Source organism: Pogoniulus pusillus, chromosome 15 (assembly GCF_015220805.1).
Source record: "Pogoniulus pusillus isolate bPogPus1 chromosome 15, bPogPus1.pri, whole genome shotgun sequence".
Classification (NCBI taxonomy): Eukaryota; Metazoa; Chordata; class Aves; order Piciformes; family Lybiidae; genus Pogoniulus; species Pogoniulus pusillus.
The window spans coordinates 5,642,129-5,662,336 of record NC_087278.1 but is presented as its reverse complement, the minus strand read 5'-3'; the positions used below and the strand labels follow the sequence as shown (position 1 = coordinate 5,662,336).

The 20,208-nt window shown below is 44.5% G+C and overlaps 2 protein-coding genes across 3 annotated transcripts; both read right to left on the bottom strand.

The window, feature by feature from the left end:
* Positions 1 to 4,639: 4,639 nt before the first annotated feature.
* SMCO3 (single-pass membrane protein with coiled-coil domains 3) lies at positions 4,640 to 9,338 on the bottom strand. 2 transcript variants are annotated; one of them, XM_064154786.1, is made up of 3 exons: positions 9,048 to 9,338; positions 8,435 to 8,483; positions 4,640 to 6,172 (listed from the first exon to the last, which is right to left on the bottom strand). In XM_064154786.1, the coding sequence occupies exon 3, from the start codon at positions 6,153 to 6,155 to the stop codon at positions 5,478 to 5,480; it is 678 nt and encodes a 225-aa protein (XP_064010856.1). In that variant the 5' UTR covers positions 6,156 to 6,172; positions 8,435 to 8,483; positions 9,048 to 9,338; the 3' UTR covers positions 4,640 to 5,477. The 2 variants fall into 2 exon arrangements, with proteins under 2 accessions (XP_064010856.1, XP_064010855.1); XM_064154785.1 differs by having other exon boundaries at positions 4,640 to 6,169.
* A 5,943-nt stretch (positions 9,339 to 15,281) lies between these two features.
* ART4 (ADP-ribosyltransferase 4 (inactive) (Dombrock blood group)) lies at positions 15,282 to 17,522 on the bottom strand. Its single transcript, XM_064154784.1, has 2 exons — positions 17,386 to 17,522; positions 15,282 to 16,068 (listed from the first exon to the last, which is right to left on the bottom strand). The coding sequence occupies exons 1-2, from the start codon at positions 17,440 to 17,442 to the stop codon at positions 15,286 to 15,288; spliced, it is 840 nt and encodes a 279-aa protein (XP_064010854.1). The 5' UTR covers positions 17,443 to 17,522; the 3' UTR covers positions 15,282 to 15,285.
* Between the last annotated feature and the right edge of the window lie 2,686 nt (positions 17,523 to 20,208).

The following is a 20,208-nucleotide window of genomic DNA, read 5'->3' as shown; positions in this document are numbered from 1 at the left end:
GGTGCGGGGGAGGCTGCCTTTGCTTCTGGGGGCATCAGCCTGGTGTTGCCGGAGAATGTTTACGAGTTCTGATTAGCTTGGACAGTTTGTACCGCGTCAGCAGTTTAACCACGTCCGCCTTGCCTGTATCTAACAAGGTCTTCGTATCCCTATCACTGAAGCCTCCATAAATATCTTTCCTTAACTAATGAAGTGCCCTTGAAAAGCAGCGAAAACCAATTAATGTGCTCCGGGGCCTTGCAACCTAGGCGGTGGTGTAATTGGTGACTATGTAGAGTCATAGAATCAACCTGGTTGGAAGAGACCTCCAAGATCATCCAGGCCAACCTAGCACCCAGCCCTATCCAGTCAACCAGACCATGGCACTAAGTGCCTCATCCAGGCTTTGCTTCAACACCTCCAGAGACAGCAACTCCACCACCTCCCTGGGCAGCCCATTCCAATGCCAATCACTCTCTCTGACAACAACTTCCTCCTAACATCCAGCCTAGACCTCCCCCAGCACCACTTGAGACTGTGTCCCCTTGTAATGAAAAGGAATCCAAAGGTTTAAAACCCATTCAAGCCTGAAAGAAGTTTTGTTGAACACACCTCCTAGCTGGGAACACCCCTGCCCAAAATAAACCCCTCGCCTCTGAGAAGTGGATTTAAGAGAAACTGGACCTTTAATACAAGCATATTTGGGTGGTGATGGGAGGTGTAGCTTCTACCTTTCACACTATGCCCACCAGGAATTTCAGCTAGCGTGCTAGGTGTGCTGGTTTGAAGCAGGCTAGAATGTTTTGGTGAGAAGAACTAGATCATAGGCTGTGAAAGGAAAGCAGTGGTGATGTCTACTCCCCTCAGAGTCTTGCTGAAGAAGAAATGAGAACATTAGATAACACTCTGGCCATTTTTCACTCACACTCTGCTTTGGGCTTCTGACTGAGCTACATCTCTCTAACACACCCTCCACTCACCTTTGCTTCTTAACCTCTTGGCTGAACCTCCATTCTTCCTTGGGACTGGGGTAAGGTTGAGAGGGGCAGGGGGAAGGTGCAGGGGTGGTTGAGAGCCCTTCCTGGGGACTCAGGTTTCTGGGAGGGGAGTTGTGTTTCTGTATTACCTTTTCCCTTGTCTATTTCTGTCTATAACTGTATATACTGTAAATATCTGCTTCTATTTTGTGCTAGCTGTAAATAAATAGCTTCATTTATATTCCCAGAGCCAACTGAGCCTAGTCTGGGTAATTTCTAAAGTGTGGGGGGGCAGGGAACACCCAAACCATCACATTAGGTTTGTGATAATGCCCCTAGCACCCAAACGTGCACAACTTTGTGATAAATGAAGGCCTGCTCATTAGTGTGGAATCCTTTCTTCTTTTGTTGGAAAGAGTTTCTGTTAGCCAAGTAGAAGCAGAGCTATTACTACTCCGCTGTGTGCTCTCTCTTGCCTCTAACTGGTTACATGCATCCTGCACCCAGTTCAAGTATGTAACCGTCAATAATGCAAGTAAATCCCATTGATTTTATTATTCCTAGAGCTGAGGGAAAGAGTTTGTAAAGGTCCCAAGCTGGTTGCTAGGTTTTCCACCTCAAAACCACCTTGTTAGTGCTGGATGTTGTCATACCCCTCTATGAGGTCAATGGGCAGCTCTCCTAGCCTGGTGGGGCTCCTGGCCCAGCCTCTGTGAGCTCACATCCTCCTGGCTCTTACACGGAGGGAAGGGCCCATCACTGCCCACCAGCCTCCAACATCTTCGACATCTTCCAACATCTCGTGGGCATGAGGACACCTGCCACACAAGTAGGGAAGCTTGCTTTCCTTTAAGCCCACCAGGAATAAGGGTCTATCTAGAGTTGAGTAGAATTGTAGATCATAGCATGTCTTAGTTTGGAAGGTACGTTAGAGATCATGGAGTTATAGAATTGCCAGGGTTGGAAAGGACCTCAAGGATCATCTAGTTTCAACCCACTTCCCATGTTCAGGGATACCTCACGCTAGATCAGGTTTCTCAGAGCCACATCCAGCCTGGCCTTAAAAACTTCCAAGGATGAGGCTTCTACCACCTCCCTGGGCAACCTGTTCCAGTGTCTCACCACCCTCATGGTGAAGAACTTCTTGCTAACGTCTAGTCTAAATCCTGCCCTCCTCTAGCTTGGATCCATTCCACTCAGTCCCTCACCAGCTTTCTTGTAGGGCCCCTTCAGATACTGGAAGGCCACAACAAGGTTTCCTCAAAGCCTTCTCTTCTCCAGACTGAACAATCCCAAGGCTCCCAGCTTGTCTTCACAAGGGAAGTGCTCCAGCCCCCTGATCATCCTTGTGGCCCTTCCCTGGACACATTCATCTACACCTCCCTGCCATAGGCAGGAACACCTCTCAACTAGACTTGTTTGCTCAAGGTCTCATCCAATGTGACCCTGAACATTTTCAGGGAGGAGGCATCCACAACCTCTCTGGGCAACCAATTCTAGACTCTCACCACCCTCATACTCAAAAGCTTCTTCCTGAGATGTTTGCCTACATTGCATATCCCAATTCTCCTGACACTGCTTAGAACTTACTTTTAAGAAAATGTGGACAAACTGCCTTAAAAGTAACAGACTTGTTTTCACTTGACTCTGTTGCTCTTATACAGTGGTGATTTGCATTCTTGCAGATACACAGCTAGTGGGTTTTCTTCCTAAATCAGAACAAGCATTTGCACATAGGAAGTCAGAAGGAGCCAGGAGCTGCTATCTGTCCAACACTCAGCTATTGCTGTTTTGCTGTCTCTCGTTTCTAAACAAGGAGCCAGGAGCTGCTGTCTGTCCAACACTCAGCTATTGCTGTTTTGCTGTCTCTCGTTTCTAAACAAGCAGCCAGGAGCTGCTGCCTGTCCAACACTCAGCTATTGCTGTTTTGCTCTCTCTCGTTTCTAAACAAGCAGCCAGGAGCTGCTGCCTGTCCAACACTCAGCTATTGCTGTTTTGCTGTCTCTCGTTTCTAAACAAGCAGCCAGGAGCTGCTGCCTGTCCAACACTCAGCTATTGCTGTTTTGCTCTCTCTCGTTTCTGAACAAGGAGCCAGGAGCTGCTGCCTGTCCAACACTCAGATATTGCTTCTCTGTTGTCTCTTGCTTCTAAGCAAGTACTTCTAAACTGTGTGTTATTTGTGTCAGGAGACAGGACATGTCACCTCTTGCAGAAATGATGTATCAGGTCAGCGTACGTGATGCGCAAGGCAGTCCTTTTTGCCTCCCAATTGCCTTTCGGTTCGCATTGCTCAGCCTACGCCTTGTGCTGGTCCCAGTTTGCCACTCACAAGCTGCATTGCCATCTAGTGGCTTTGGGGGGCAATTGCAGAGCGGACTCAGAGTGGGAAGAGTGGGCAAAACAAAACAAAACTAAACTAAACAAAACTAAGCAAAACAAAACAAAACAAACCACACACAGAACCTCCTCCCCTCCCCCCGAAAAAAAGACCCGAAAAAAACCCATCCACCAAAACAACAAAAACTAAAACCCAGAATGGAAGCTTATGAAGCCAATGTATACCTTCCCTTTTGTGCTCTCACCCATCTCTTTATTTCCACAGGTACAATCTAGTCATTAATGTAATAATGTAATATTGATAGTATTGCGTATTAACAAGCATGTATGAATCTGAGTGTGGTTCTAGTGTGAAGGAAGCTGGTGCTAAAAAAATAAACCTATACACAGTCCTACCAGATTAACCTATCATGGATATGAAAAAAAAGCATGTATAAATTGTATCTCTAATTGAGATTTTAATCTCTTTTTTTTTCCCATTATTTGGTTTAATATTAGTTTTTCATATGAAACTGACAATCAAAACAAAAAAAAATGAGTAAAGGACAGAGAAGTCTTAAAATATTCAGGTATATTTTTATTAGTTCTTAAATGTCCTTAATTTTTTTTCCCCAAAAGAGCAAAGAAGTAAAAGCAAACCACAGCAAATCAGAGCAAGAGGCTGCAAATCATATCTCACTTCCAGCTTTGCTTTCAAAATCTGAAAAGCAAGGCCATTGGGTAGCACACTGGGAAATGCAGAACCTGAGCATGCTCTTGCAGTCACATATTGATGGCTCTGGGTAAAGCACTTGAAAATAAGTTTAATGCATGAATAGAGCTGTAATCCTACAGACACTTGTACGTGTGTATAATTCCATTTCAATCAACAGAGCAGCGAGTGTGCAGAGAAATGTTTCCCTGTGGGTTGTCAGGAACAAGCCATTACTGAGCATTAGAGGTTATTCACAGCCAGGCACGCCTGGAACACTGCAGCTGCTTTCGGTCGTGGGACAAGATTATTTGTGTTTGTTTGTAAGGCTGCTCTCACCTGCTAATCCTTTGGGATTAGAGTTTATTTAAAGAAGATCTCTGGCTGGCTCCTTAGGCAGAGGTAGGACAGGAAATAGCAGTTAAATATGCTTCACTTAGTCCTTGTAAGCAGTTCAATGAGCAGGGAATTCAGCCTACCAGATTTAGCACTAATCCACCTCAAGAGTTTTGCAAGCACAGCTGTCCCAGTGAGCCCTTCAGAGGACAATGTGGGTTGGTGTGCTAGTTTGAAGCTAGCTAGAATGATTTGGTGAGAAGAATTAGATCATAGGCTGCAAAAGAGAAACAATGGTGATGTCTACTTCATTCTTGCTGAGAGGTATAAGAACAAGAATGTAAATATAGATGGACATTCAGAGTCACTCTCTGTCCAGGCTGTGGGCTGCATTTTTCTCTCTAACCTAATCTGCTGTCTCTCTGATTAATCCACCTGCTTCCTACCCACCCTGGCCAACCCTCCAATCTTCCTTGGGCACAAGGCAACATCTAGGGTAAGGTAGAGAGGGGTGGGAGAAGGCAGAAGGGCATTTGGGAGCCCCTTCTGGGGACTCAGGTTTCTGGGAGGGCTGTTGTGTTTCTGTATTACCTCTTACCTTGTATATTTCTGTATATAACTGTATATACTGTAAATATCTGCTTGTATATTGTGCTAGCTGTAAATATAAGCTTCATTCAAATTTCCAGAGCTGGCTGAGTCTAGTCTGGGTGATTTCCAAAGTGTAGGGGGGTTGGGTAACACCCAAACCATCACAGTTGGCTTGTTGAAATTGTTTTCTCCCATCATGTGGTGATCTTTGACACAGTAACACGGAGAAAAAAAAAAAACCTTCTCACCACTAGTGCTCCAGCAATGAATATTGAAGTTGCTAATATGAATTACAGGTCAAGGTTATCTATGATGCATTCCAGAAAACAGCTGAAGGACAGGTGCAAAGAATCAAAAGAATCATTTTGCAGAAGCACCTACAAGCCAGTTCCATATTCATATATTTCAGTGACAATTCTCTGGTGTCTCATCTCTTGCTCTACTGCCACTAAAAGACCAAAAAAAAACAGCCAGCAGTAGTTCATTTACCATAATCAATCAAAAAGGTTTCTGCAGGTGTAGCTGCTGTAGACAGTGTCACAGCAGGGGAGGGAACTCTGACTTCTTCACTGAACCTGCTGTCTCACCAAAGAAGTTACTTCACTTATGGCACGCTGATACTTTTCTGAGGCTTCTTTAAACTCAGCCAGGTGCTCCTCGTAGCTTCTCACAGCTGTCAAAAGCTGATTCCTCTCCATAGCTCCCAGGATGGCATGGAGGATCATTTCAATTCCAAGCCCAAGAATGGTGATGCTGATTCCCCCAAGAACAGATGCCCCAATCTGTGCGAGGAGACTAATGAGCTTGTTCACAGTTAATGTTACGAGATTGGATCCAAGAAGTTTCATAGCTACCATCCCAGCAGTGGAAGTTGCCTCTCCAAGAAGAATGGAAAAAATTTTATGGGCTATTGCAATTTTCTCCAGCTCAGGCTCTTTGATGTCATACAGCTTCTGGTACAGCACAGGCTCTATCTTTTCCTTCATGTCGCTATCAATCTTCTGTACCTGGTGCTGAATCTCACTCATTGCTTGGATGATTATGTCACAGTTTTCCTTGACAGTGCTGCTCTTTCTCATCTGAATGTGGGTAATGGTACAGCCCAGGTGTTCATTCAGCACTCCAGCCAGCTCATTTGTGGCATGGAAATTTGTGGACATACAGTCAAGCAATTCCTGGTGCAGCTGGATCAGTTCTTGCCTCCTCTTGGGGTTATCTGGGTAAAGAAGGTCACTCAGCGCCATCCTTCAGAAACAGGCTGCTTCAAGAGAGAAAAGAAATCTCTTACTTTGTTCAACACCCATAACCCCAACCCTTAAAGGCCAGTGAAATGTCCTTTGTCCCCACCTCACTGGTTCCTTTTATATTCAACAAGCCAAATCTCAAGGCATAGCTTGTAAATGTAGAAATCTTCATACTTGCTCTGGCTTTTTAGCCAAATGGTTTTAAAAGGACCTTATGAGACAATGGACATAGTCAGAACAACAGAAACAACTAACAGACATGTAATTAGCAGATTGCTAAGGTGAATATGGGTCAATCTTCACCTTGGAAACTGAAAATGGTAGAAGCTGAACTAGTTCACTGTAAACCAGCACAATCTCATGTAATTAGCAAAGCCTAAAATAAGCTGTGAAAGTGTTCTAGACACACTTTTTGTGTCAGCATGGTTTGGGTTTGTTGTTTTTTTCCAGTTAGTGACATGTGATTTTTAAACAACTATGATAACTGACAGAGCAGGCATAGTCTGTATCACCATAGGGGTGTTTTATGCCAGTGTAGCTTAATTCTCCTCACATTCAAGAGAAAATGTTTCTATATAAGCACTCAGTGCTTATACTAATAAACTCACACTTGGGTATTCATAGAGAATAGCCAAATTGTCTATAATAACCTCATTCTAACCTGTGTCACCTTACATCTGTGATGGTTTGGGTGTTCCCTGCCCCCCCCCCCCCCCCCCCACTTTGGAAATCACCCAGACTAGACTCAGCCAGCTCTGGAAATGGAATGAAGCTTTATATTTACAGCTTAGCAGAATATACAAGCAGATAGTTACAGTATATACAGTTATATACAGACATATGCAAGGTAAAAGGTAATACAGAAACAGAACAGCCCTCCCAGAAACCTGAGTCCCTAGGAGGGGCTCCCAACCTCCCCTTCACCTTCCCCCTACCCCTCTCAACCTTACCCCAGTCCTAAGGAAGAATGAAGGTTTGGCCAGGGGGTTAGGAAGCAAAGTGGATTAGTCAAAGAGGCTAGAGAGAGATGCAGCTCAGCCAGTTCCTGAGCAGAAGTGAGAAGTACTTAATGTTTTGATTCTTATTCTTATACATCTCAGCAATGCAATGAGTGAGGTAGACATCAGCCTTGGTTTCCTTCCACAGCCTATAATCTAGTTCTTCTCACCAAAACATTCCAGCTAGGCTCTAACTAGCACAACATCTCTCACTGTGTTTCCTTCCCTGATATTTAGCCTCTGCTCCCTTATTGCTTATTCACTTTCCTAATGCTGTAATTGGTTCTCCAGTGGTTTTTGCTTCATGAACATCAAGCAGCTGCAGACAGCCTTGTGATGTTCAGCATGTCAAGTAAGCACTGTAAAGTGCATCTACCCCAGCAGGATATCTGTGATGGCAGACTGCCTTGGAGCAGGGAGACCCCAGCTTGTGCAGCCACACTTCCTCCATACCTATGATGTCTTGTGTGAACCTGGTATCAGCAGGTGCTCACCCAGCTTGCAGGACATGACTGAACAGAATCTGTCTCACTACTGTTTACAGACAAGAGCACAAAACTGAACTTATTTGATTCCTTCTCCCCAGACACTCGTGCCATATCCTTACAGTAACTGTTGTCTGAGCTGCTGCTGGTTTACCAGCAAAATGGCACATTTAATGCCTTTTTCTTCATCACCCACATGCCAGTATGCAGAGCCCAAAGTGCCTGAGCTACCAGTGATCATGGAGGTGCTCCTCATCACTAAGCTTCTGTAATCAATTCTATGCCACTTCCTTTTAACCCATTACCAGCTGCAAAGCAAACATTCTCCATAATGAATTTGACTCAAATAAGCCTCATTTTTTTTTCAACAGGAGCAAACTGTGAACGAGTAGAGTGACTCATTTCTTCATTAGGATTTTTGCATTCTCAACCCTTCTCTTGCAATTCTAGGCCACTTTTATGCAGTGCTTCTAATTTTTCTGTGATGAAGCTTCTCTTGCTACTGGTGCCTACAGTTATAGATACAAATAGTTATGAGTGAGGGACTAGCTAGATTTTTCTTCATTAAAAAAAGATACCTTTGTGTCATTTTAGTCTTTTGCAGCTCTTGCATTATCTGCTAGCTGCAAATCATCTGATGCTGACCGAGCTGTATTTTACTAAGCACACCCTCCCCCACTGCAGAAAAACAATTCTTTCAACAGCTCCCTAGACAACTTTCAATCTGATTCCAGTCTGAAGATAATTCTGTCCACAATGTTTTGCACAATGCTGTATGTTTCTTTCAGCCACTTACCTTGTAGCTCTGTCAAGAGAATAAAGTCTTTAACACATCTTTCTTCAATCTGGAGGGAGCAAAGCACATATACAGTAAAGGTTTGGGATTGCCAGGAAACATAAAGTCATGTCAATGCCAAGTATGATTTTGTGTCAATCCTGCCTCAGGGAGGTTGCTGGCTTGCTCTCTGAATCAGTTGGGGGTTGGTACCTTTCCACACCGATAACATTTTGTTAATCATTTGGGATTTTAACTTGTTTGTAGAAACTAAGGAGACCAAATATTCCAGTAGATGTAGCACTTCAACAAACAAGCAGGTGTGGAAGAGACTTTTAGCATATATTCTTTGTAAGTGATTATTTCAGTTTGCTCTAACTGTCCTAGATTTTATGTCTAAGTTAACAGTTCTCCTAGCTTTTAGAGTTGCTTTCCAGAGCTAGGCAGGCCACATATATCACAGTATCACAGTATCAGCAGGGTTGGAAGAGACCTCACAGATCATCAAGTCCAACCCTTTACCACAGAGCTCAAGGCTAGACCACGGTATATATATCCATATTTCTAACCATTTCTCCTGCTCTGAGGAGCTTTTCTCCAGAGATTTTTCTAATGAAACATTTAGGCTGCCTACCTGATTTTTGTCTGAGTGCTCCTGTAATCAGATGGAACATGTACGGGACTGTGACTTCATCCTCTTTCCCCTGTGTTCCTCTGGTGGTTTCCAGCAGCATGTGATGAGTTAGGGATCCAGAGGCTGAGCTTCAGCTGGGTCCTGTTGCCTGCCTGCTTGTCATCGATTCCATTGAAAGAAAAGGTACAGCACAAATTCATCTGCCTATAAAAAAGGTACCATTCCAGGCACCTGCAGCCATGGCTGAAAGGGGATGGTGCTACTTGCTGTTCTCAGAACACCAAACTTGTGCTTTTCATTCCTACAGATATAGGATTTGGTTTTGTACCAGGATTAAAAGAATGTATATTGCTAGTACCTATAAACAATAAACACTGATGCTTGCAGCTATTCCTTGAATTAGTGAAATGGTCACAGGATCACAGGATGTGAGGGGTTGGAAGGGACCCAAGGAGATCACTGAGTCCAACCCCTCTGCCAGAGCAGGACTATACAATCTAGCACAGGTCACAGAGAAATGCATCCAGACAGGCCTTGCAAGGCTCCAGACAAGGAGACTCCACAACCTCTCTGGGAAGCCTTTTTCAGCCCTTAAAGTGAAGAAGTTTCCCCTTGTGTAGAGATGGAACCTCCTGTGCTGCAGCTTCCAGCCATTGCTCCTTGTCCTGCCCCAGGCAGCAAGTGAGCAGAGCCTGTCCCCCCGCTCCTGGCAGCCTTCAGATGTTAATAAACATTTATTAAATCCCCTCTCAGTCTTCTCCAGACTACACAGCCCCAAGTCCCTCAGCCTCTCCTCACAAGCCAGGCCCTCCAGTCCCCTCATCATCCTTGTAGCCCTCCGCTGGATCCTCTCCAGCAGATCCCTGTTCTTCTTCAACTGAGGAGCCCAAAACTGAACACAGTATTCAAGATGAGGTCTCACCAGGGCAGAGTAGAGGGGGAAGAGAACCTCCCTTGATCTGCTGGACACACTGCTCCTTATACACCCCAGGATCCCATTGGCCTTCTTGGCCACAAGGGCACATTGCTGTGCCATGGTTAACTTGTTAGCCACCAGGACCCCCAGGTCCCTCTCCACAGGGCTGCTCTCCAGCAGCTCACCTCCCAGCCTGTACTGCTGCAGTTTATTATTCCTCCCCAGGTGCAGGACTCTGCACTTGTCCTTGTTGAACCTCATTTGATTCCTCTGCTCCCAGCTCTCAGTCTGTCTGGGATTCACTGGGTGGCCACACAGCCTTCAGCTGTATCAGCCAAGCCTCCCAGCTTGGTGTCAGCAGCAAACTTGCTGAGCAGACTCTGTCTGTTTATCTGTCCCCTCATCAATGTCATTGATGAAGATGTTGAACAGGACTGGCCCCAGCACTGATCCCAGGTGGACCACATTGGTTACAGCTCTCCAGCTGCACCTAGCACCATTGATCACCACTCTTTGAACTCTATCTTGTAACCAGTTCCTAATCCACCTCACTGTCTGCTCTTCCATCCCACATTTCCTGACTTTGCTCCCTAGAATATCATGGGAGACAGCATCAAAGGCCTTGCTAAGGTCAAGGTAGACTACATCCACTGGTCTCCCTGAATCTACCCATTCAGTTATGGCATCATAGAATTCTATCAGGTTAGTGAAGCATGACTTCCCCTTGGCAAATCCATGCTGACTACTCCTGATAACCTTCTTCTCTTCCAAGTGCCTTGAGATGCCCTCCCAAAGCAGCCTTTCCATTATTTTTCCAGGGATGGAGGTGAGGCTGACTGGTTTATAGCTTCTTGGGACCTCTTTCTTGCCCTTTTTGAAGACTGGAGTGACATTGGCTCTTCTCCAGTCCTCAAGCACCTCTCTTGTCCCCCATGATTTGGCAAAAATGACGGAGAGTGGCAGAGCAATAATGTTGCCCTGATTTGGTTTGTACACCTGCAAATTATGGAAGAAAGGTTGAACAGCCCCACACAAACAGAAAAATAGATACCATAGACTGTGAAAACAGGCTTTGTCTGTCCCAGGAGGACAGGCTTGTACTTCCATCTTCATTCAACCCAGGTATCTTCCACGCTTTGATTCTTGGAATGATGGATAAGCTACCCACTAGACTTTGATCATGAATGCTGCTTCCCCAGTAGAGACTGAGTTCTCAGATGAAAGTAGAAGATCAGCTTCCTTCATGTTTTCCCCTGAAAGCTGAGCTAATGTATTCCAGCCAGAGGCAGTACTGTCAGTTCTGTAGGCATGAACATGAGCTGACAGAGAACACTAATTGTTTAATTATTACATTTCTGTAATCATCAGTTATTTGTGACTCCTGTTTTAATTGAGAATGCCAGGTAGTTCTGAAATACTTCTTCCAATATTGGATTCAATTGAATTGATCAGGCTGGCAGCTTCCTCTGTGTCATATTCTGTAAGCTGGAAACTAGTTTCAGCTTTGCAGTGGGTGTAAGTCTCTTCTAGAGTATCTATCATTTGGAATATGACAATATTTTCCCATTGGAATGGGCTGCCCAGGGAGGTGGTGGAGGCACCATCCCTGGAGGTGTTCAAGCAAAGCCTGGATGAGGCACTTAGTGCCATGGTCTAGTTGAGTGGCTAGGGCTGGGTGCTAGGTTGGAGTGGATGATCTTGGAGGTCTCTTCCAACCTGGTTGATTCTATGATTCTATAATATACACAGTCCCAAGGAAGAATGAAGGTTTGGCCAGGGGGTTAGGATGCAAAGTGGATTAATCAGAGAGATGACAGAGGCCAGAGAGAAATGCAGCTCCAAGCTCCCAGGCAGAAGAAGTGCCTTATCTATATTTGGATTCTTGTTCTTATACCTCTCAGCAAGCCTATGAGTGAAGTAGACATCACCCTGTTTCCCTTTCACAGCCTGTGATCTAATCCTTCTCAGCAAAACATTTTAGCTAGCTTCAGACTAGCACAAGGTTAGAGAGTGAAGGGAGGCAGCCAAAGCCAGAGAGCAACTCTTATCCATGTTTGTGTTCTTGTTTTTATACATCTCAGCAAGCCTATGAGCAAAGTAGGCATCATCATTGTTTCCTTTTCACAGCCTATAATCTAATCCTTCTCACCAAAATATCCTAGCTAACTTCCAACTAGCACACAAGCAGAAGGACATAGCTTCCTTAGCAGTCAAAATAGCAGCAAGAGAGGAGCCCAAGCAAGGAGACTATTTTGTGCCTTCACCTATCAAGGGATGCTTGCAACCTATAGCTGCATATGAATTGACAGATATGGGTCACTCCACAGAAAACTGTTAGCCTGACAAACCATTGCACTACTCAGCCTTCAGCTGCATTGCCTCTTGAATGTAGGTTTCTTACTCACTTTGCTGTGTCCATTCCCTCTTCTGCAGAATGTGAGTTTCATTCTGTGTGGATTCATTAGCATACACAACCTGAAGGTTTAGACTTCTAAGTATGATGTAAAGTGGATTGTTTGCTAGGACTCCCATAAAATCACCAATAAACACTAAAAAGGCACTTTAAAAAAGCACTTGTATTGCTTTTCAAATTGCATGCTTGCCACAGCCATAAGAGTAATGACACTTGCAGCTGTTTGCACCATGTTTTTCTGGCCTGTTTGCTAAGACACCTGCAAAGACTGACAAAGAGCTTTCTTTCTGTGTTCTCTTCTAACTGCAATGGCTTGGTGGATCAGGTGGGTTGATAATCTGTAATATTTGCTTCAGGAATGTAACATTCTATCTGAAAGTGTATCCAGTTTTATTCCCCTATCCAGATTTATTCCCCTGGATTTTCTCTGCTTGCTTTTCAGAGTCAAGCCTTCCCCTCCAGATATGTCAGCCTGCCACCATTCTAAGAGTGATAAAGACAGGCTGATTAGAGCCTGCCACGATCTACATGACTTAGTGTACTTCTATCTCTCTTCAACCAACAAAATGTTCCGACTCCTCAATCAGCATCTTGGCACCAACTTCCCCATCATGGCAGTCAAAGAGCACTTCAGCATCAAAGAGAATCTGCAGCTCCTGGTTAGTGCTTTGAAAGAGATGCAAACCACCATGGAAGCAAAAGACAAAGATGTACAGGAAAGCATCATCCGTGGTGTGTATGATAAGATTCCTGGTGGCACCACCTCGCTGCAGGACCAGATGGCTGCAGTAAAGGAGCTTTATGAGAATTACAAAGGGATTGTGGGAAGCATGGTGAGTGTACTTGTGGCAGTGATGTTGAAACATGGTGATTTTCCTGACACAATAGAGGCTGCTCTTCATCAATTATCGAGTTCACCTGCCTTATCCCTCCAAGTGTCAGAACTTCTCATGGGCTATGCTGATCCTGAGATGATACTGCAACAAAACGAGATCCCATGTACCACAGAGGACTGCTCCTTCTCGAGTGAGGCAGCACAACAGCTCGAGCTTCACTCTTCACCCTCCTTTTCTTCATTTCTTATTTTCCTACGCTCTGTCACTGTTCTTCAAGGACAAAGATCCACAAAGAAAGTCCTGAAAGCAGCAGCTGACTACTTAGAGGAGGCTTCCAGGGTGCTGAAGCCACCTTGTGAAGGATTCCAGTCCTTTGTTAAAATGGCTGAAGTCTGCATCTCAATGATAACTGATCTGCAGAAAGAGACAGAAATGGGCTGATTCTTGGGAAAAACATCCCTTGATTCATATGATTCTTGCATAGGAAAGAATTTAGGAGTGTTTCAACACACATACAAGAGGTACCTGCAGCAGCTGCTTCTAAACTTCTCATTCTTCTTTTGAAGTCTGGACTTAGTATTGCTGCACAGGTAGAGGTCAAAATCAAGTTCTGAGAACTTCTTGCTTGAAATCACTGGTCAGCCAAGAGCAACCAGAAAGCACCATGAAATAAAGATAGAAAACAAACTAAAAGTAGAGCAGTTGAGTGTTAAATTTGTTTTAGCTAACTGGGCAAGCACGTCTTGGGATTTCAGGGGCAGTAATTTAGATTCACAGAATACATTACTATCATTTAGATCATTAGATGATGGCCTCTGCCATTACAGACACCTGTGGTTTTGGTTCATGGGGTCAGGCAACAAGGAAATACCACTGTGCAACACCCACAGGCTTTACTGTCCCCTGGGACCTTGCATTTAAAGGAGGTATGCAAGGCTGCACAGATACCCACTGGGCTTTACACCCTGGCACCTTGTGCATCCAACAGACAGTCTTCCTCACTAAAAATAAAGGTACTAAGAGATCTGTAAACAGTCCAAAGTCCATATGTGTCTTTTCTGAATGCCAAAGTGAAGGGTGTCACTTCCCTACTCTTCAGAAAGACCATAGATGACTGCCTTCCCACCTGAGTGTGTCCTGTGTGAATGTTCTAGACTCAGATGGAGAGGTTCTGCTGAAAGCAAGGGGAGGGTTGAACCTTCTGTCACAATAGGAGCCCCAGAGGCTGATTTCCTGTGAGTTCTTCTTGCCTTCTCTTCAAGTTTATATCCCTGGATGCAGCCAGAGAATTAGTTCTTGAAGAGCAAGCATGTGAAAACTCCAATTATAAGAGCAGCAGAGGTGAGGGCAGTGGCACTATTCTTGCTTCTTGAAGCTGAAAGAAAGTCAAGAGACCAGTCATTTAGAAGTTGTTCACTGGCCAAAGTTTCCTGCACTTGCTAACACAGACCTCTTCCCAGAAAAGCCATTCCCTCAAGTCTGCTTACTACCTTGGCTTAGGCTCAGACACAAATTCACTCCTGAATAATTATTTTGTGCTGAAAGGTTGCAGTGACACACTATCCTTTGGGGAGGCAAAAGCCAGAGTCCTGTGGACTCACAGAAGGACAGGGATGTGGAACAGACCCAATATGGTCTTCCAGCACAGAGCTCTTTCTACAGCCAGGAAACTCAGTGTGTGCTTTGCCAAAGAATATCTTTTCTCTCTTCTGCCACAGGAGGGAACACAACTAACGCGGTGGTAGTTTTGTCCTGAGGCTTGAAGTGCTGTAGCCTTGCAAGCCACCAGAATAAATAATTGAATTCAAGCTACATGCAGATCTCATCTGCCCTTGCAGTGGGAGTGATGGAGACCCACATGCTTGTGTCTCATGGCATCCTTGCAATGGCTCACAGCATAAATGAAGTCTGCAAAGAACCCTGAGACCTGCTGTGTATCAGGTGGATTCATCTTTAAGTGAGCTTTGAGGTGCTGTTTCATGGCAAGCAGGTGAAACGTTGCCTCTTGTAGGCAAACACAGTGAGCAAGCTGCAGATTTGGCCTTGAGTGTGGCCTCGTGAGGGCTGCTTGGGCTACTTGAGACCGGACTGTCCTGTGTCCTCCCTGCATGGAAGGCTAAGTACAGTACCTGTGACGAGCTGGCAGTGGTACTTGCTGTAGTTCCCCACGGAGTGCAGGTGCATCCGATTGCCGTGCCGCGTCTGAAAGAAGCTTTTGACAAGGAAGACCTCATAAGGGGGAATGAGGACTTCCTTCTCAGATGTGTAGTAAGAAAAGCCTTGCACAGCTGCTCCCAGGCAAGTGGTCACCGTGAACAGAGTTTCATTCCCAAACTTCTGGGCTACATTCCAGAGGAGAGAGGTAGAAGTGAAGCGGCCAAAGCGTACCCTGCTGCCCACCATGGCCTCCATATATAAACCCTTTACACCTCTGTGCACCCGATAGCACTTGCGCTTCCCTGTGCTTTCCTTGCTGCTCTGCCATTGCTTCACTATCTGAATAGCAGTCGTTAGGTAAAAGTGAAAATACTTGAAACTGAAGCTGTGTCTGTAGTGCTCCGGAGAGCTTCCTGCTGTAGCAGTGGCCCAGTTCAGCTGAGAATGCAGGGAGGAGTTCATGGTGTAAGCCATGAGGACTACAGCGTGGCTTTCATGCATCTGTCTTAGGAGACCTACAGGGCTCTTTAACAAAGCCTCTTGGGCCTTCTTCCAGAGACTCAAATATTCCTTGTTAGTAGCTATTTCCTTTTGGAAATAGCCTCCTCGCTCCAGTTCTTCCATCACCTGCTCTCTGCAGCCCAGATACTGGTCATCAAAGGAGTGCAAGGCCATATCCATCATGAAGTGGGATGCAGCCTGCAACATAAAAACAAATTAAGATTAGCATCAGAGTGTGAATGTTTTTGTATATCACTATGGATACAAGCCAGGTTTCTCCCTACTCGCTTCTTGCCTCTGACATTGTAGGCAGAGCAAGTACAGCAAACAAGCATCTTTGACAAGGTCTTCCTAAGCAGCCTTGGCTTATTGTCCAAGCCCCATCTCAGGCAAATCCCAGATGAGATGCCTGAGTTCATGTTTGATGTGGACCAGTTTCAGTATAAACTCCAGGAGAGCTGGCACATTAGAAGATGAACACATGGTGCATTTATGTCAATATTGTGCTTATGATCAATAAGTGGTTTTAAAGACAGAAAGGATAAGTAAAGCAATATGCTAGTGAAGCCTGATCACTCACAGAGGTGAATTTCCTCCTCCTGTCTTGTCAGATCTTTCATACAGAAAAAGAGAAGAAAGAGAAAGACAAAGACAAAAAGAGAAAGAGAAAGGAAAAGGAAAATAAAGAGAGGGAGAAATTAAAAGAAAATAAAATAAAAGAGAAAAGAAAAGAGAAAATAAGAGAAATTAAAAGAAAAGGGGAAAAAAGAAGAGATGAGAAAAGACATGTTAACAGGAGAAAAGGAAAAGAAAATAAGAGAAAAGGAAAAGAAGAGAAAAGAAAAGGAAAAGAGAAGAAAAGAAAATAAAAGAAAAGAAAAGAAAAGAGAAAAGAAAAGATGAGAAAAGAGAAGAGAAGAGAAAAGAAGAGAAAAGGAAAAGAGAAAAGAAGAGATGAGAAAAGAGAAAAGAGAAGAGAAGAGAAGAGAAGAGAAGAGAAGAGAAGAGAAGAGAAGAGAAGAGAAGAGAAGAGAAGAGAAGAGAAGAGAAGAGAAGAGAAGAGAAGAGGAAAGGAAAGGAAAGGAAAGGAAAGGAAAGGAAAGGAAAGGAAAGGAAAGGAAAGGAAAGGAAAGGAAAGGAAAGGAAAGGAAAGGAAAGAAAAGAAAAGAAAAGAAAAGAAAAGAAAAGAAAAGAAAAGAAAAGAAAAGAAAAGAAAAGAAAAGAAAAGAAAAGAAAAGAAAAGAAAAGAAAAGAAAAGAAAAGAAAAGAAAAGAAAAGAAAAGAAAAGAAAAGAAAAGAAAAGAAAGGAAAAGAAAAGAAAAAAAAGGAAAAGAAAAGAAAAGAAAAGAAAAAAAAGGAAAAGAAAAGAAAAAAAAGGAAAAGAAAAGAAAAGAAAAGAAAAGAAAAGAAAAGAAAAGAAAAGAAAAGAAAAGAAAAGAAAAGAAAAGAAAAGAAAAGAAAAGAAAAGAAAAGAAAAGAAAAGAAAAAATAAACCCCCAGAAAAACAATGTTTACCCCTTTTAGCAGCATTTGTGAGGAGAACAGCAATAGAATGCTGGCCAGCAATGACATCCTAGAGTCCCCCCAAGACACTGTAAAGAAGGTGCTGCTCAAGTAGAGGTTATTTGCATCTGTTTGGTTCTTTTTTTTCTCTTGAATTGGAAAATTTTGCAGTTTGCAGTCTTCACTCAGGTTTTGGTAGCAATTCTTCAACCAAGGATCGTTCACCAGATTCTTCCATCAACTCATAGGTCACTAATCAATCCAGACAATTTGCTGCCCATGATCCATAAGGAGGGGTCTGACTGCACCAGTTCAGCTGATGTAGGTGTCCTTCACCTTGATAGTTCTCTTAATTCCAGGTGTTATTCTTATTCTTGCAAAAGGGAATAAAATCCTGGCTTGGAGAAGTATAAAACAGCTCACTCCTGAGGAAATGATGTGTCCAGATGAGGTGGAGAGCAGTCCTTGATCAAGAGCTTAACAACTCCCTTTTAAAGAAGTGCAGAGCTCTGATAAAGCCAACAGAGAAATGCAGAGTAGGTCAGAATCCCATCTGGAAGCAGAGATAAGGTAACTGTCTTGATCCTCCTTAGCTCTCCCTGGTTTCCAATAATCTGCTGCCAATCATACCCATATGGCCCTGAAGAGTGGCACTTTTGAACTGTTTACATTGGGTGCACTCAGAATGAGTGTGCAAATACAGATCCTGTAGTGCAACTAACCCCTCTCTGGTAACTGCTTTTCAGTCAGCTTAGTGAGTTATTCACCTGCAGAGACCTATGGCCTTTAACAGTAGAAAAATAGTAAGAGCCAGGGGGAAGAGTCAGGGACTTGTTCTGACTACACAGAAGTGAAATCCCTTTTCAACTGCCTGCTGGACAGTGGTGTGTGAGGTATGTGTGATGGGCTAGGTGGAGGGAGCACTTGTAGTCGCGGTGGGATGACCTGAGACAAGAGACATTTGTGCAGCTGCTTGGATTCTGTGGACAGAGAGCATTTGCTGATGATTGCTGAAACAAGGTTAGAGAGGACAAAAGGTCTTGTGCTGAGTTGCCTTCAAAGTGATCTGTAACGCTGCACCAGCTAAGTGCTGCTGACAGCGTCTGCATCCACTGGTGATAGGAGATGATGACATGAAGGATGATGTAAAGGGATAAATGCAGCCTAGCTGCTGCTACTTGTAATTGCTCTATCTTCTTGGATTGTATTTCACAAAGTGGCTTTTCAAGTGCTAAAAGTGAGTCTACAGAAAGGCTTGTGAATTTATTAAGAGACATCCACTCTCCTAGTTGTATAGAGATACAAAGGAGCTAAACTGTAAGAGGTCCCAATGGGAACTTGACAATCAGGATAAATAGCCCCACTAAAATGTCATATAATCCAGCTGCATATAATCCAGCTGCAGTCCCTGTTTTTCAATCCTGACCTAGTGGATGTTGTAGTGTGAAGTGAATGGGGAAGAGAGCAGGCTTTGCATTTTCAAACGCCTCAAAGGCAATGAATACAGTAAGTCCAGCGGCCATAAGATGGCACCAGAGGATTTGCAGTAGCACCTAAATCGCTCTTAGGCTAAAATCGAGTCCCTCCATTCCAGCACTAAATTCGTAATGCGATTTGTGTGCTCAGATCCCCAGAGGTGGTGCTGACTTCAGCCCATATAGAGATCTGGTGGCACAGAGCAGACAATATGACTGAAGCCTTGCAGCCAGACAGAAAGGGGCCTGGGGGTACTGGTAGAGAGTAGCTGAAGATGAGCCAGCAGTGTGCCCAGGTAGCCAAGAGAGCCAATGGCATCCTGGCCTGGATCAGGAGCAGTGTGGCCAGCAGGACAAGGGAGGTTATTCTGCCCCTGTACTCAGCACTGGTCAGGCCACACCTTGAGTGCTGTGTCCAGTTCTGGGCTCCTCAGTTCAAGAGAGCTGTTGAGGTGCTGGAAGGTGTCCAGAGAAGGGCAGCAAGGCTGGGAAGGAGCCTGGAGCACAGCCCTGTGAGGAGAGGCTGAGGGAGCTGGAGGTGTTTAGCCTGGAGAAGAGGAGGCTCAGGGCAGACCTCATTGCTGTCTGCAACTACCTGAAGGGAGGCTGTAGCCAGGTGGGGTTGGTCTCTTCTGCCAGGCAACCAGCATCAGAACAAGGGGACACAGTCTCAAGTTGTGCCGGGGGAGGTCTAGGCTGGATGTGAGGAGGAAGTTGTTGGCAGAGAGAGTGATTGGCATTGGAATGGGCTGCCCAGGGAGGTGGTGGAGTCACCATCCCTGGAGGTGTTCAAGAAAAGCCTGGATGAGGCACTTAGTGCCGTGGTCTGGTTGACTGGATAGGGTTGGCTGCTAGGTTAGCCTGGATGATCTTGGAGGTCTCTTCCAACCTGCTTGATTCTATGATTTTATGATTCCCTGGAAAAAAAATACCGAAAGAGGAAGGAAAAATCCCAAACTAACAGGAAAAAAAAATGAAAGGAAATTTGGACAAAAGCTTGATTTTTTTTCTTTAGTTGTGTGTATGTGTGTGTGAACAAAACTGCACAACAACAACCTGCCTATGCCATTAGTACAGAAGACACTAGGATGTCACTAATCTCTATTTTCCCAGCAAAATTTTCCCTGCTTTCAGTGAGCACTTTGTGCATCTTTACTAGACAGTGTCAGAGAAGAATTTGGCTGTGAGCAGTTGAGTCCCATCAGTGCATGCCAATAAAGGAAGCAGTCCCAGGTGGCTGACCAAGACAAGCAGAGGTACTTATTAACTGTACCTTCCCTCCTTGGCCAAGGTCAGCATAGCTGGTACAAGTCATAGCAGCCTGCCAAACACAAGATGCTCACACTCACTTTGGCAGTCA